The sequence below is a fragment of the Carcharhinus amblyrhynchos genome, unplaced genomic scaffold (assembly GCF_965287045.1).
Source record: "Carcharhinus amblyrhynchos unplaced genomic scaffold, sCarAmb.v2.hapA scaffold_45, whole genome shotgun sequence".
Lineage (NCBI taxonomy): Eukaryota > Metazoa > Chordata > Chondrichthyes > Carcharhiniformes > Carcharhinidae > Carcharhinus > Carcharhinus amblyrhynchos.
The window spans coordinates 3,278,218-3,294,703 of NW_027649786.1; the positions used below are offsets into that span (position 1 = coordinate 3,278,218).

The 16,486-nt window shown below is 51.5% G+C and overlaps 1 protein-coding gene across 2 annotated transcripts in view; it reads right to left on the minus strand.

Moving 5' to 3' along the window:
* Nucleotides 1-16,486, minus strand: part of LOC145337259 (suppressor APC domain-containing protein 2-like) — a 42,858-nt gene that overhangs the window by 11,870 nt on the left and 14,502 nt on the right. For both annotated transcript variants that reach the window (XM_080182050.1, XM_080182049.1), the window contains exon 2: nucleotides 2,927-3,060. In XM_080182050.1, coding sequence (XP_080038176.1) covers nucleotides 2,927-3,060 — 134 coding nt within the window. The remainder of the gene's footprint in view (nucleotides 1-2,926; nucleotides 3,061-16,486) is intronic.

A 16,486-nucleotide genomic window follows, 5' to 3' on the forward strand; every position in this document is an offset into this window, starting at 1 on the left:
GGGATGGGTAATAAAAGCCAGTCTAAGCAGCGATGCCCGGTAAATGAATGAACTATTTGATAAGTTGTGTATAAACAAACCTTGTCTCTTCTGGCCAGATGAATACACAAGAGCCACAACCCTGAAATCCAGAGGGAAATGTTCTTTCCTTGATGAAGGAACAGAGAATCCTCCCTGCCACTGGCTGCGACTGAGGTCGAGGTTCTATTTTCCCTGATGGCTTCTGGGGGACGGGGCAGCTGAATGGAATGGCCCGGAGCGAACCGTAGCACGATCCCGAGGGGCTGAATGGCCTCCTCTTGTTCCTCGCTGCAGCGGCAGTGTGGGGCGATGCGGGCGCTGAAGATCACGCCCAAAGCAACAGTCCGTCAAGATGGAGACAAACTGAAGAACGGAATCTGGTGGCGAGGGGGGCTGAGCACATCTCCCATCGATAGGGCAACCTTCACCCCGAATGAGCTCCGCAAACCTCAGGCTTTGTAAATTCCGTGGGCCCAGCCCACGATAGCTCGGAATCGAAGGAAATCGATTCCGAGCTATCGCTCCCCTTCCTTTGTTCGATGGTGTAGACAAAGAACATAAGAAATAGGAGCAGGAGTTGGCCATCCAGCCCTTCAAGCCTGCCCCGCCATTCAATAAGATCATGGCTGATCTGTCGTGTCTCAGTTCCACCTTCCCGCCCTCTCCCCATAACCCTTAATCCCCTCTCTTATCAAAAACCCATCAACCCGCGTCTTAAAAATATTTAGCGAGGCAGCCTCCACCACTTCAACGGGCAGAGAATTCCAGAGATTCACCACCCTTTGAGTGAAGAAGTTCCTCCTCAACTCCGTTCTAAACCGCCTCCCCTTTATCTTGAGGTTGTGCCCCCTAGTCCTACTGTCCTTTCTGAGCGGGAAGAGTCTCTCCACCTCTATCCTATCCATCCCATTCATCATCTTATACGTCTCAATGAGATCTCCCCTCATTCTTCTAAACTCTAACGAGTACAAGCCTAGTTTATTCAGCCTCTCCTCATAGCTCAACCCCCTCAACTCCGGCATCAGCCTAGTAAACCCCCTCTGCACTCCCTCCAAGGCCAAAATATCCTTGCGGAAGTACGGTGCCCAAAACTGCACACAGTACTCCAGCTGCGGCCTCACCAATGCCCTATACAGCTGCAGCAAGACCTCCCTACTTTTATATTCAATCCCCCTCGCTATGAAGGCCAAGAGGGGGTGGGGGGTGAGGGGGGGGTGAAGGATGTCCTCGCGTGGCAGCTGTCACTGTGCGTCTGGCTCCGTCTCCCCTCGGAGTTCACTAGGCCTCGGTCTAACGAGCAGCTGACGGCGGCTGCCCTGTTTCCCAGGATGCCCCACCCAGGCCTCCTCCCCCACCCTCGGGCATGGTAGGCCCAGGGGAGAGCTCCTCTTGGCCCAGAAGGTACAGGACGTTCCCCCTTCCCACCTCCCCCGGGTCCCGAGGGAGGTCTTGCTGTCATCGCAGCTCTCCCCCCCACCCCATCAGACTGTTCCCTATCCTCGTTCAATCTTCTCAGCAAACCTTCCTGGGCACAGGGCAACTGTAGGGGCAAAGATGAAGATTAAATGGAGAGGTGGCAGACCGGAACTGAGAGTGGGGTGGGGGTGGTACACAGGTTCATGAAGACGCAGCGAGAGAGAGCAGGGTAACACGAGGGAGCAGGGTTAGGTGGGAGAGGGGGATAATACGGGGGGAGCTGGGTATCGGAGAGGCTAAGACCATATTGGGAGAAACTAGATAGTGGTAGGGAACAGAGTATTGGTGGGAACAGGGTAACAGAGGAATGGGGGCAACATGGTAATAGAGGAATAGGGTGCCTCATAGCACCAAAGTCCCAAGTTCAATACTGGCCTTGGGTCACTGACTGTAGTCTGTACAAGTTTCCTCCGGGTGCTCCAGTTTCCTCCCACACTCCAAAGATGTGTAGCTTAGGGTGGATTGGCCACACTAAATTGCCCCTTAGTGACCAAAGATGTGCAGGTTAGGGGGATTGGCCATGCTAAATTGTCCCTTAGTGTCCAAAGATGTGTAGGTTAGGGTGGATTGGCCATGCTAAATTGTCCCATAGTGTCCAAAGATGTGTAGGTTAGGTGGATTGGCCATGCTAAATTGTCCCTTAGTGTCCAAAGATGTGTAGGTTAGGGTGGATTGGCCATGCTAAATTGTCCCTTAATGTCCAAAGATGTGTAGGTTAGGTGGATTGGCCATGCTAAATTGTCCCTTAGTGTCCAAAGATGTGTAGGTTAGGGTGGATTGGCCATGCTAAATTGTCCCTTAGTGTCCAAAGATGTGTAGGTTAGGGGGATTGGCCATGCTAAATTGTCCCTTAGTGTCCAAAGATGTGTAGGTTAGGGTGGATTGGCTATGCTAAATTGCCCCTTAGTGTCCAAAGATGTACAGGTTAGGGTGGATTGGCCATGATAAATTGTCCCCTTAGTGTCCAAAGATGTGTAGGTTAGGGGGATTGGCCATGCTAAATTGTCCCTTAGTGTCCAAAGATGTGTAGGTTAGGGTGGATTGGCCATGCTAAATTGTCCCTTAGTGTCCAAAGATGTGTAGGTTAGGGTGGATTGGCCATGCTAAATTGTCCCTTAGTGTCCAAAGATGTGTAGGTTAGGGTGGATTGGCCATGCTAAATTGTCCCCTTAGTGTCCAAAGATGTGTAGGTTAGGTGGATTGGCCATGCTAAATTGCCCCTTAGTGTCCAAAGATGTGTAGGTTAGGGGGATTGGCCGTGCTAAATTGTCCCTTAGTGTCCAAAGATGTGTAGGTTAGGGGGATTGGCCGTGCTAAATTGTCCCTTAGTGTCCAAAGATGTGTAGGTTAGGGTGGATTGGCCATGCTAAATTGCCCCTTAGTGTCCTGCCTGCCCGCCCGCCACTGGGCCCGGCTCGGTCACACTTACCATGTCATAATCGATGCCATTGGCGATGGTGTGGCGCCTGGGGTCACTGCGTCCCTGGCAACTCCGGTATAGCGCCCCCTGGGCGATGGAGGTGGCAATGCTCTGGGAACGACCGATTCCCGTACCCTCGTGGTCTAGCCAGGAGAGAAGAGGGATGGTTAGCGCGCCGGGAGGTTTGGCTGTTACCGCGATCCCTCAAAGCGGCGGCACGGTGAGCGATAATAACGGAAAATGCTGGAAAAACACTCAGCAGGTCAGGTGGCATCTGCGGAGAGAGTAAATGGAATCAATGTTTCGGGAGAATGGTCAGACTGACGCGAAACATTAACTCTGTTACAGAGAGAAGGCAGGAGAATGGGGATGAGATTCACGTCAGCCATGATTGAATGGTGAAGCAGATGCATTGGGCCGAATGGCCTAATTCTGCTCCTATGTCTTATGTCTGGTGTTTCTCCCTCCACAGACGCTGCCAGACCTGCTGAGTTTATACAACACTCTCGGCTTTTACCTCAGATTTCAGCACCGACACCTTTAATATCTCTTTACGTGGCTCAATGTCAAATATTTAGTTTTTAAGTGAGATTTCACAGCTTTCTGCAACATTCTAAAGATGTGCAGGTTAGGGTGGATTGGACATGCTAAATTGCCCCTTAGTGTCCAAAGATGTGTAGGTTAGGGTGGATTGGCCATGCTAAATTGCCCCTTAGTGTCCAAAGATGTGTAGGTTAGGGTGGATTGGCCATGCTAAATTGCCCCTTAGTGTCCAAAGATGTGTAGGTTAGGGTGGATTGGCCATGCTAAATTGCCCCTTAGTGTCCAAAGATGTGTAGGTTAGGGTGGATTGGCCATGCTAAATTGTCCCTTAGTGTCCAAAGATGTGTAGGTTAGGGTGGATTGGCCATGCTAAATTGTCCCTTAGTGTCCAAAGATGTGCAGGTTAGGGTGGATTGGCCATGCTAAATTGTCCCTTAGTGTCCAAAGATGTGCAGGTTAGGGTGGATTGGCCATGCTAAATTGTCCCTTAGTGTCCAAAGATGTGTAGGTTAGGGTGGATTGGCCATGCTAAATTGTCCCTTAGTGTCCAAAGATGTGTAGGTTAGGGTGGATTGGCCATGCTAAATTGTCCCTTAGTGTCCAAAGATGTGCAGGTTAGGGTGGATTGGCCATGCTAAATAGGTCTTTAGAGCCAGTGGGATTAGAAAGGTAAATATGTGGGGTTATAGGGATAGGTTCTGAGAGGGATTATTATTGCTGCAGTCACGATGGGCCAAATGGCCTCCTTCAGCACTGTAGGGATTCTATGATTTTCTGTTTTTGTGTCACTATTATACTTGTGGCAGGGAGCGGGTCCGTGCACTGATGTTTGAGAAAATCACTCCTTCGCTAAGTTTGTGTGTGGGTTAAACCTCTGGTTGTTAATTGGATTTTGTTTGCAGGTTGAAGGTGGATCAGGCAGACTCAAACACAGCTCGCTCCGAGTTAATATTTGGCAACACTCGCCGGTCAGGACTAACAAACAACAGACAGATGTGAGCTGGGAGGGAGGACGGGCACCGAGCAGCCGGGGTGTGAGAACCTGATCCAGTGTAGGATTGAGATGGGAGTGTGGAGACTCAGATGCTCCAAATCATTAACCCTGTGATTACCCCAACACAGCGACTAAACCATTAACCCTGTGATTACCCCAACACAGCGCCTGAACCATTAACCCTGTGATTACCCCAACACAGCGACTGAACCATTAACCCTGTGATTATCCCAACACAGCGACTGAACCATTAACCCTGTGATTATCCCAACACAGCGACTGAACCATTAACCCTGTGATTATCCCAATAGTGAATGACCCATTACTCCTGAAGCTACAACACAGGACCACATCTTTGGACACTAAGGTGCAGTTTAGCATGGCCAATCCACCCAAAGGGAGTTCGGGATTTATGGGGAAATGCTCCTATTTTTTACATTCACTTGTTCCAATGTGAGATTGAGCAGATGATGCCTTCCACGGCTGAATACCCAGCTGATACCCACTGTTTAGACAGACACAAACCTTCACATTCGCTGTCATTCAGCACCACAGTACAAAGTCTCACAACACTTCACGTGTGCGGAACTTGGCTATCAGTCTCTGCTCAGCGACTCTGCGCTGTCGTGTGTCGTGAAGGCCACACGAGGATGGCCTCAACCAGGATCTTGGGTTCATGTCACACTATCTGTAACCCCCGTGATTCGCCTGGGTTTGTAAAATCTCACTAATTGTCCTGTCTGGAGACAATACACATCTCTTTAACCCTCTCTCCACTCACATTGTCTGCACCTTTAAGACTTGATTACCTGTAAAGATACGCATTCCAACCGTTATTCTGTAAGTTAAGTTTGTGTCTTTATATACCCTGTTTGTGAACAGAACTCCCCACTCACCTGATGAAGGGGCAGCGCTCTGAAAGCTAGTGGCTTTTGCTACCAAATAAACCTGTTGGACTTTAACCGGGTGTTGTGAGACTTCTTACTGTGTTTACCCCAGTCCAACGCCGGCATCTCCACATCATTCAACACCACAGCAGAAAGAGGGTTAAAACAAAAGGATTAAGTTAAAGCTCGAAGTAAATGATAACGAGAACCGGATTTTCCAGATTGTGACATTTACTCTAGCGAGGACTCCAGCTCGCTGCCAGTTGAAGTACCAGCCTGGTGGGAGCTGGGGTGAGGCGAAATCGTGTCCCATTGTGCTCAATAAACTTTCCTTTCTTTAGTCAGTCTTCAGTTTTAGTCAGGTTTTCCCACACCGCATTTTAATAAGTAATTAAATCGGGAATTTGCCAGCTCCCCAGCATTTAAAACAAAATTCCAATCTGTGTTTTCCAGGAATCCTGATGCACCTCAGGGGTTTTCCTGGCAAACTGCCCTCAGTTAACAGTGAGCCAGCTCCACACAAACAATAGGGTGTTTCCTGGCAGTTCCTTCTCACTGTCTGTCTGTCTGTCTGTCTCTGTCAGCACCTCGCTCTCTCTCTCTCTGTCTGTGCATCTCTCTCTCTGTGCTCTGTATATGCATCTGTGTGTGTGTGTGTGTGTGTGTGATTGTGTGTGTGTCTCTGTCTCTCTATCTCTCTCGCTGTCACACTCTCTCTCTCTGTGTCTGTGCATCTCTCTCTCTGTGCTCTGTATATGCATGTGTGTGTGTGTGTGTGTGTGTGTGTGTGTATAATTGTGTGTGTGTCTCTGTCTCTCTATCTCTCTCGCTGTCACACTCTCTCTCTCTCTCTGTCTGTGCATCTTTCTCTCTCTGTGCTCTGTATATGCATGTGTGTGTGTGTGTGTGTGTGTGTGTCTCTGTCTCTCTATCTCTCTCGCTGTCACACTCTCTCTCTCTCTGTCTGTGCATCTTTCTCTCTCTGTGCTCTGTATATGCATGTGTGTGTGTGTGTGTGTGTGTATAATTGTGTGTGTGTCTCTGTCTCTCTATCTCTCTCGCTGTCACACTCTCTCTCTCTCTGTCTGTGCATCTTTCTCTCTCTGTGCTCTGTATATGCGTCTGTGTGTGTGTGATTGTGTGTGTGTCTCTGTCTCTCTATCTCTCTCGCTGTCACGCTCTCTCTCTCTCTCTCTGTCTGTGCATCTATGTGTGTGTCTCTCTCTCTCTCTGCCTTTCTCTCTATCTTGGTGTCACACTCTCTCTCACACTCTGCATCTCTCTCTCTCTCTCTCTGTCTCCCTTTCAATCAATCATAGAAAATGAATCAATCATAGAAGCCTACAGTGCAGAAAGAGGCCCTTCAGCCCATCGAGTCTACACCAAACACAATCCCAGCCAGGCCTGTAGGGTGTCGAAATTTGCTGATGACACCAAGATTGGGGGAACGGCAAATTGTGCGGAGGGTGTGGAGAGTCTACAGAAGGATCTAGATAGGCTGGGCGAATGGGCCAGGAAATGGCAAATGGAATTTAATGTTGGCAAGTGTGAGGTGGTCCACTTTGGTAGGAAGAATGGTAGGAAGGATTATTACTTACGGGGCGAAAAACTGCAGCAGGCGACGGTGCAGAGGGACCTCGGGGTCCTTGTGCATGAGTCGCAAAAACCCAGCTTGCAGGTGCAGCAGGTGGTCAGGAAGGCGAATGGGATGCTGGCCTTCATAGCGAGGGGGATTGAATATAAAAGTAGGGAGGTCTTGCTGCGGCTGTATAGGGCATTGGTGAGGCCGCAGCTGGAGTACTGTGTGCAGTTTTGGGCGCCGCACCTGCGCAAGGATATTTTGGCCTTGGAGGGAGTGCAGAGGAGGTTTACTAGGCTGATTCCGGAGTTGAGGGGGTTGAGCTATGAGGAGAGGCTGAATAAACTAGGCTTGTACTCGTTAGAGTTTAGAAGAATGAGGGGAGATCTCATTGAGACGTATAAGATGATGAATGGGATGGATAGGATAGAGGTGGAGAGACTCTTCCCGCTCAAAAAAGACAGTAGGACTAGGGGGCACAGCCTCAAGATAAAGGGGAGGCGGTTTAGAACGGAGTTGAGGAGGAACTTCTTCACTCAAAGGGTGGTGAATCTCTGGAATTCTCTGCCCGTTGAAGTGGTGGAGGCTGCCTCGCTAAATATTTTTAAGACGCGGGTTGATGGGTTTTTGATAAGAGAGGGGATTAAGGGTTATGGGGAGAGGGCAGGAATGTGGAACTGAGCCACGACAGATCAGCCATGAATGGCGGTGCAGGCTCGAAGGGCTAGATGGCCTACTCCTGCTCCTATGTCTTATGTTCTTATATTATACCCACTAATCCCTCCAACCAACGCATCCCTGGACATTAAGGGGCAATTTCTTAGCCAGGCCAATCAACCTAACCCGCACATCTTTGGACTGTGGGAGGAAACCGGAGCACCCGGAGGAAACCCACGAAGACACGAGGAGAATGTGCAAACTCCACACACTCAGTGACCCGAGCTAGGAATCGAACCCAGGGCCCTGGAGCTGTGAAGCAGCAGTGCTAACCCACTGTGCCACCGTGCTGCCCCACTATCGTGCTTTCTCTCTCGTAAGTGGGGGTTGGCCACAGTTCATCTGTTGACCCTGTAAGTGGGTGACGAAAGCAGTACAAACAGGTCACACCTTCTGCACAGAGACTTCCATGTGTACTCTGTATATACACACATCTCACACATTAGCACAAAAAATACATCACACTGCACACACACACACACACCGGAATTTTACCACTTCAGCCCCGGAATTCGGCTCACAAAACAGAACTCTCTGTTGGCCTCGGGCGGGATTTTAACCAGCCTCATCCGAGGAAGATCTTAAAATATCGGCCACAGCCTTTATAGTGCACAAGAAACAATACTCTTCACTGTATCCCAAATTTGATTTGATTTATTATTGTCACATGTATTAACATACAGTGAAAAGTGTTGTTTCTTGCGCGCTATACAGATAAAGCATACCGTTCATAGCGAAGGAAAGGAGAGGGTGCAGAATGTAGTGTTACAGTCACAGCGAGGGTGTAGAGAAAGATCAGCTTAATGTGAGGTAGGTCCATTCAAAAGTCTGACAGCAGCAGGGAAGAAGCTGTTCTTGAGTCGGTCGGTACGGGACCTCAGACTTTTGTATCTTTTCCCCGATGGAAGAAGGTGGAAGAGAGAATGTCCAGGGTGCGTGGGGTCCTTAATTATACCGGCTGCTTTTCCCCGAGGCAGCGGGAAGTGTAGACAGAGTCAATGGATGGGAGGCTGGTTTGTGTGATGGATTGGGCTACACTCATGGCTTTTTGCAGTCTTAAGAACATAAGAACATAAGAAATAGGAGCAGGAGTAGGCCATCTGGCCCTTCGAGCCTGCCCCGCCATTCAACAAGATCATGGCTGATCTGTCGTGGCTCAGTTCCACTTTCCCGCCCTCTCCCCATAACCCTTAATCCCCTCTCTTATCAAAAACCCATCAACCCGCTTCTTGAAAGCAGGAGCCCAGACCGAGCTGTGATCCAACCAGAAAGAATGCTTTCTATGGGGCATCTGTAAAAGTTGGTGAGAGTCGTAGCGGACATGCCAAATTTCCTTAGTCTTCTGAGAAAGTAGAGGCGTTGGTGGGGCTTTCTTAACTATAGTGTCAGCACTTGGGGGGGGGGGGACCAGGACAGATTGTTGGTGACCTGAACACCTAAAATCTTGAAGCTCTCGACCCTTTCTACTTTGTCCCTGTTGATGTAGACAGGGACATGTTCTCCTGAAGTCGATGACAATCTCCTTCGTTTTATTGAGATGGAGGGAGAGATTATTGTTGCCGCACCAGTTCACCAGATTCTCTCTCTCTCACGTGACAATAATAAATCCAGTCATTCAAAAACACAGAGAAATGGTCTAACATGCACACGCATGCAAAGAATGGGGGAGACTAGAGATGGGACAATTTGAACCAAACGCACCCATCAGCATTTAACTCACTGAAGGATGAGGAAAGAGTTGAAAGAATGTTTTGCATCCAAGGATCTGGAACTCATTTCTCGACAGAGTGGCAGAGGCAGCAACCATCACGGAATTTAATAGAACTCTTGGATATGCAATTGAACTGGACCAGAGCTGAGGATCGGGAGCAGGAAAGCGGGAATAAGCGTTCTTCTGTGCTGACACAGATGGGTTGGGCCGAATGGCCTCCTTCAGCACCATACTTTTTCTACAAATGAACGTGTGGTGATTGTAGAGAGTCCCTTCAAGGGCAACCCAGCAGAAGAGAATCGCATGGCTTGAGAGACCAGTTGGGACTGAAAGAGAGGGGGGGGGTGATCACCCCAGCGGGTGGAGTCCTCTCTGGGGTAGAAGATACCTGGAAGACACGTAGGGACTGGGGCGGTTGGTGGGTTGACTCCAACAGGACTGGAAGGCCCTGCTGGCGGGAAGGGCAGGAAAATCCTGCCCTGGGAGGAATGTGGAAAGGCCAAACACGAGAGGGCGTCCCGAATTCTCCGCCGCAAACAGTAAGTGACGCTGGGCCGGCCTGGGATGCCAGCTCAGATGCCCACCACCAGGGAAATGGGAAAGAAGTGGAGGGAGGTCAGTGGACCAACTGCGATTGGCACTGGAGGACGGAACGGACCCGAGGGGCTGAATGGCCTCCTCCTCCCCCCGCCTGAATTCCCATTACAGCCATCAGTCCGAGCACAGCTTTAATACATCGCTGCCAGGAAGCACGTGGCTTCCCTCTGTGCCCCCCTTATCTCCCCCTCCCTCAGCAGGAGGGGATTATCGTTTCCACTCTGCGAAGCCCAGTGCAGCAGTTAAGTAGATTGTCAGGAGATTGTCCAGAATGTTGCACTAAAGCCTTGTAGCCCGATTAAACAAGGGGAAATACAAACCCACTCTCACTCACGAATCTGGACAATCCCCTTTCCCTCCACTCTCTCGTTTCCCCCCCCCACCCCACCCACCCCTCCCTCCGTCCTCGGGGAGGCGTCTCTCTGTGACAGCAGCTCACTGGGTGCAAAGAGCTTCAGGACTTCCAGAGGCGCTATTCAAATGCAAGCCTGCCTGCTAAGGTATTACATAAAATGAAAAACTGGCCATTTGGCCCATGCTCCGAGACTCCATTCGCCTGACTTTAGCTCATTCGATCAGCATCTTTGCCCATTACTTTCTCCCCGTCCATTTATAGAGTTGCCCCTGAAATGATTCTGATTATGGTGATACAGTGGGTTAGCACTGCTGCCTCACAGCGCCAGGGACCCGGGTTCCATTCCCGGTGACACAGTGGGTTAGCACTGCTGCCTCACAGCGCCAGGGACCCGGGTTCCATTCCCGGTGACACAGTGGGTTAGCACTGCTGTCTCACAGCGCCAGGGACCCGGGTTCCATTCCCGGTGACACAGTGGGTTAGCACTGCTGTCTCACAGCGCCAGGGACCCGGGTTCCATTCCCGGTGACACAGTGGGTTAGCGCTGCTGTCTCACAGCGCCAGGGACCCGGGTTCCATTCCCGGTGACACAGTGGGTTAGCGCTGCTGCCTCACAGCGCCAGGGACCCGGGTTCCATTCCCGGTGACACAGTGGGTTAGCGCTGCTGCCTCACAGCGCCAGGGACCCGGGTTCCATTCCCGGTGACACAGTGGGTTAGCGCTGCTGCCTCACAGCGCCAGGGACCCGGGTTCCATTCCCGGTGACACAGTGGGTTAACACTGCTGCCTCACAGCGCCAGGGACCCGGGTTCCATTCCCGGTGACACAGTGGGTTAGCGCTGCTGCCTCACAGCGCCAGGGACCCGGGTTCCATTCCCGGTGACACAGTGGGTTAGCACTGCTGTCTCACAGCGCCAGGGACCCGGGTTCCATTCCCGGTGACACAGTGGGTTAGCGCTGCTGTCTCACAGTGCCAGGGACCCGGGTTCCATTCCCGGTGGCACAGTGGGTTAGCACTGCTGCCTCACAGCGCCAGGGACCCGGGTTCCATTCCCGGTGACACAGTGGGTTAACACTGCTGCCTCACAGCGCCAGGGACCCGGGTTCCATTCCCGGTGACACAGTGGGTTAGCACTGCTGCCTCACAGCGCTGGGGTCCCGGGTTCGATTCCCGGCTTGGGTCACTGTCTGCGTGGAGTTTGCATGTTCTCCCCCGCCCCGAGTCTGTGTGACTTTGTTCCAGTTTCCTCCCACAGTATGAAAGACGTGCTGGTTGGGTGAATTGAGCCGTGCTAAGTTCTCCCTCAGTGTAGCAGAACCAGCACCAGAGTGTGGCGACTAGAGGATTTTCAGAGTAACTCCATTTCGGTGTTAATGTAAGCCTTGCTCGTGACACTAATAAATACATTTTAAAGTCTGGTACGTGAATAGACAACCATGTTTTCCTACAGTACAAGTCTTGGACATCTCGGAGGTTGTTCAGAATCCTGTGGGGGTCTGGACAGGGATTCCTTTAAATTCATTCATGATTTGCAGTCTGGGCCTTATTGCCCCTCGAACCGAGTATCTCCCTCGGCCACTTCAGGGGGCAGTTAAGAGTCAACCACATTGCTGTGTGTCTGGAGTCACATATAGGCCAGACTGGGTAAGGATGGCAGATTTCCCTTGTCTAATGGACATAGAAAACTACAGCACAAACAGGCCCTTCGGCCCACAAGTTGTGCCAATCATATCCCTCCCTACCAGGCCTGTCTATAACCCTCAATCCCATTAAATCCCATGTCCTCATCCAGAAGTCTCTTCAGAGACCCCAACGAGTTCACCACCAACACCGATGGCAGCCGATTCCACTCACCCCCACCCTCTGAGTGAGAAACTTTCCCCTGATGTGAGTGAACCAGATGGGTTTTTCCGACAATGGTTTCACGGTTATCAGTACCGTGGTGGCACAGTGCTCAGCACCGCTGCCTCACAGCACCCGGGGTTCGATTCCCGGCTTTGGGTCACTGTCTGTGCGGAGTCTGCACCTTCTCCCCGTGTCTGCATGGGTTTTCTCCGGGTACCTTCCCAGTCCAAAGATGTGCAGGATAGGTTGATGGGCCGTGCTAAATTATCCCTAGTGTCAGAGGGACTAGCCGGATAAGTGGGGTTACGGGGATAGGGCCTGGGTGGGATTGTGGTCGGTGCAGACTTGACAGGCCAAATGGCCTCTTCTGCGCTGTAGGGAATCTATGATCTAAGAGTAGATCCTTAACTCCAGAATTTTATTGAATTCAAATTTCATTATTTCTAATGTGGATTTACAACCAGCATAGAAAGAGATTTTCTCAATAACATTTCGCACAGTGTCAACATAGTCCCAGAGGGGGAAAGGACAGTGTCTGACCCACTGTCCCACCCAGTCCCAGAGGGGGAGAAAGGACAGTGTCTGACTCTCTCTTCTACCCTTTCGGATAAACATTCCACATCTCCATTTAGCTGGCAGATAACTTGGGATTGAATTGTGTGCTCCGATCCTTATCTCCTCCGCCCATCCCAGGATCGGAATGAAAACTGTGTTCTTTTAGGGAAGGGTTTCTATGGGAACTGAACTATTTACCGTGCAGCACCTTCCCTGCACGGGGCTGTGTGCCAACAATAACAATTACCAAAGAACACCCCAACCTTTAAAAAAATAGTATGTGCTGTCTTGCGGAGCCTCAGCACAATGCGGGAGGGTTTGACGCAGCTCCCACTGACAGCAGTGGATGTGACTGATGAGCCCGTCGCCAGCTTAGTGTGTCTGCTGCCTCAGCTATTGCTGCGTTCAGAGACCGACTGACCCGTGGGTGCCAAACAATAACACGGGGTCTGTCACCGGGGTGGTGTTGCCTCTGTGCTGTTTAATCTCCTCAGTCGCCTCCCCTTCACTCACACAAGTGTACACACACTCTTCTGTTGCTGCTCTCTGCATCCCGCAATCAAAACCAAAGTCAGATGCCACCAGAATTAACTATTGACAGCCACATTATCACATTCCAGAATGTGACAACTCCCCCCACTCTGGGACTGGGTGGGACAGTGGGTCAGACACTGTCCCTTCCCCTCCTCTGGGACTGGGTGGGACAGTGGGACAGACACTGTCCCTTCCCCTCCTCTGGGACTGGGTGGGACAGTGGGTCAGACACTGTCCCTTCCCCTCCTCTGGGACTGGGTGGGACAGTGGGTCAGACACTGTCCTTTCCCCCCACTCTGGGACTGGGTGGGACAGTGGGTCAGACACTGTCCCTTCCCCTCCTCTGGGACTGGGTGGGACAGTGGGACAGACACTGTCCTTTCCCCTCCTCTGGGACTGGGTGGGACAGTGGGTCAGACACTGTCCCTTCCCCTCCTCTGGGACTGGGTGGGACAGTGGGTCAGACACTGTCCTTTCCCCCCCCTCTGGGACTGGGTGGGACAGTGGGACAGACACAGTCCTTTCCCCCTCTCTGGGACTATGTTGACACACTGTGCGAAATGTTATTGAGAAAATCTCTTTCCATGCTGGTTGTAAAGCATTTTACACAAAGGCCTTTTTGTGTTGATTGAATCTAGTTTTCGGTGGGCGTGGATACACAATTATCTGGCACGGTTTCAATATCAACTTGGCACTTGCACACAGAGAAGCCAAGCATGGGGAAAGACAGATCTGGCAGTTTATCTTCTTGGAGATCCTCTCTATCAGATCTGTGCATTCAGAGATAAGGTTGGGACGCACTTCCATAGAAATAGGGTAACAGTAAGAGGCCATTCGGCAGATCAATCCTATCGCAACCAGTTAGATCAGGGCTAATTTGTGATGTTCTTCTCGTTTGTCCGTCAGTTCTCGCAAAAACACTGGGTAACAAAAACCTAATCACTACAGATTGAACATTAAACAACAATTGATAAGTTAGGGAGGGGAATTAGCCATGCCAAATTGCCCCTTAGTGTCCAAAGATGTGTAGGTTAGGGTGGATTGGCCATGCTAAATTGTCCCTTAGTGTCCAAAGATGTGTAGGTTAGGGTGGATTGGCCATGCTAAATTGTCCCTTAGTGTCCAAAGATGTGTAGGTTAGGGTGGATTGGCCTTGCTAAATTGTCCCTTAGTGTCCAAAGATGTGCAGGTTAGGGTGGATTGGCCATGCTAAATTGTCCCTTAGTGTCCAAAGATGTGCAGGTTAGGGTGGATTGGCCATGCTAAATTGCCTCTTAGTATCCAAAGATGTGCAGGTTAGGTGGATTGGCCATGCTAAATTGTCTCTTAGTGTCCAAAGATGTGTAGGTTAGGGTGGATTGGCCATGCTAAATTGTCCCTTAGTGTCCAAAGATGTGCAGGTTAGGGTGGATTGGCCGTGCTAAATTGTCCCTTAATGTCAAAAGATGTGCAGGTTAGGGGGGTGGTTGGCCATCCTAAATTGCCCCCTAAGGTCAGGCAGATTAGCAGGGTAAAGGGATTATGCAGATTGTGCCTGGGCGGGATTGTGCTCTGTGTGGACTCAATGGGCCGAATGGCCTCTTTTTGCACTGCCGGGGTTCGATAATTCTAATTGCCAACGATGGAAGAGATTTCCAAACACGTCAAAAAGTTGCCTAAAAGAATGAAGTGATTAAAGTGACCACTCATTTGGCCAGACAATTTCAGCAGATCCGTCCCACGGTTAATCACCTTCAGTGGTGAAGGGATAACCAATAATTGAGCCTTGCCATTCCCTGACCAGTCACGTAGGGACGGTGGGAGAACGGGACTAATTAGTCCATCTAGGCCTGGCTCAGCGAGGAAGACCCTCAGCTCCGAGTCAGAAGGTCATAGGTTCACATTGACCAGAGTTCTCCAGTCCCGCTGCAGTGAATGGAGATTCGACTGAGCGCTGGATTCTCCATTCTCGCTGGCAGCAGGGAGCAGGGCAACCTTCGAGATGGGAGTATTGTCCGGGCTGAGAATCCAGGGCTTTACCGAGACAGTGCCGCACTGGCGGAGGTACTATCCATCAGGTGAGGAGGGGGAGCAGCAGCTACCTTGTAGAAGAGTGATGGGGGACGGCTCCAGTGACCTCGGCAACATCTGTCCCTCACCCAGCATTGTCCCCTAGTCAGTATGGCGTGCTGAGACGCTCAGGTGCAATACTGGCGCTGTTTGTGGGAGCTTTCTGTGCCACCTGCTGTGTCCCCAGTGTTTGAAAATGTTTCACTGGATGTATCACTTTGGGATATACTGAAGTAATTTAGATGAGTGGCCTAGTGATTAGCACTGCTGCCTCACAGCAACAGGGACCCGGGTTCCATTCCCGGTGACACAGTGGGTTAGCACTGCTGCCTCACAGCGCCAGGGACCCGGGTTCCATTCCCGGTGACACAGTGGGTTAGCACTGCTGTCTCACAGCGCCAGGGAACCGGGTTCCATTCCCGGTGACACAGTGGGTTAGCACTGCTGTCTCACAGCGCCAGGGACCCGGGTTCCATTCCCGGTGACACAGTGGGTTAGCACTGCCGTCTCACAGCGCCAGGGACCCAGGTTCCATTCCCGGTGACACAGTGGGTTAGCACTGCTGTCTCACAGCGCCAGGGACCCGGGTTCCATTCCTGGTGACACAGTGGGTTAGCGCTGCTGCCTCACAGCGCCAGGGACCCGGGTTCCATTCCCGGTGACACAGTGGGTTAGCACTGCTGTCTCACAGCGCCAGGGTCCCGGGTTCCATTCCCAGTGACACAGTGGGTTAGCACTGCTGCCTCACAGCGCCAGGGACCCGGGTTCCATTCCCGGTGACACAGTGGGTTAGCGCTGCTGTCTCACAGCGCCAGGGACCCGGGTTCCATTCCCGGTGACACAGTGGGTTAGCGCTGCTGCCTCACAGCGCCAGGGACCCGGGTTCCATTCCCGGTGACACAGTGGGTTAGCGCTGCTGTCTCACAGCGCCAGGGACCCGGGTTCCATTCCCGGTGACACAGTGGGTTAGCGCTGCTGTCTCACAGCGCCAGGGACCCGGGTTCCATTCCCGGTGACACAGTGGGTTAGCGCTGCTGCCTCACAGCGCCAGGGTCCCGGGTTCCATTCCCGGTGACACAGTGGATTAGCACTGCTGCCTCACAGCGCCAGGGACCCGGGTTCCATTCCCGGTGACACAGTGGGTTAGCACTGCTGTCTCACAGCGCCAGGGACCCGGGTTCCATTCCCGGTGACACAGTGGA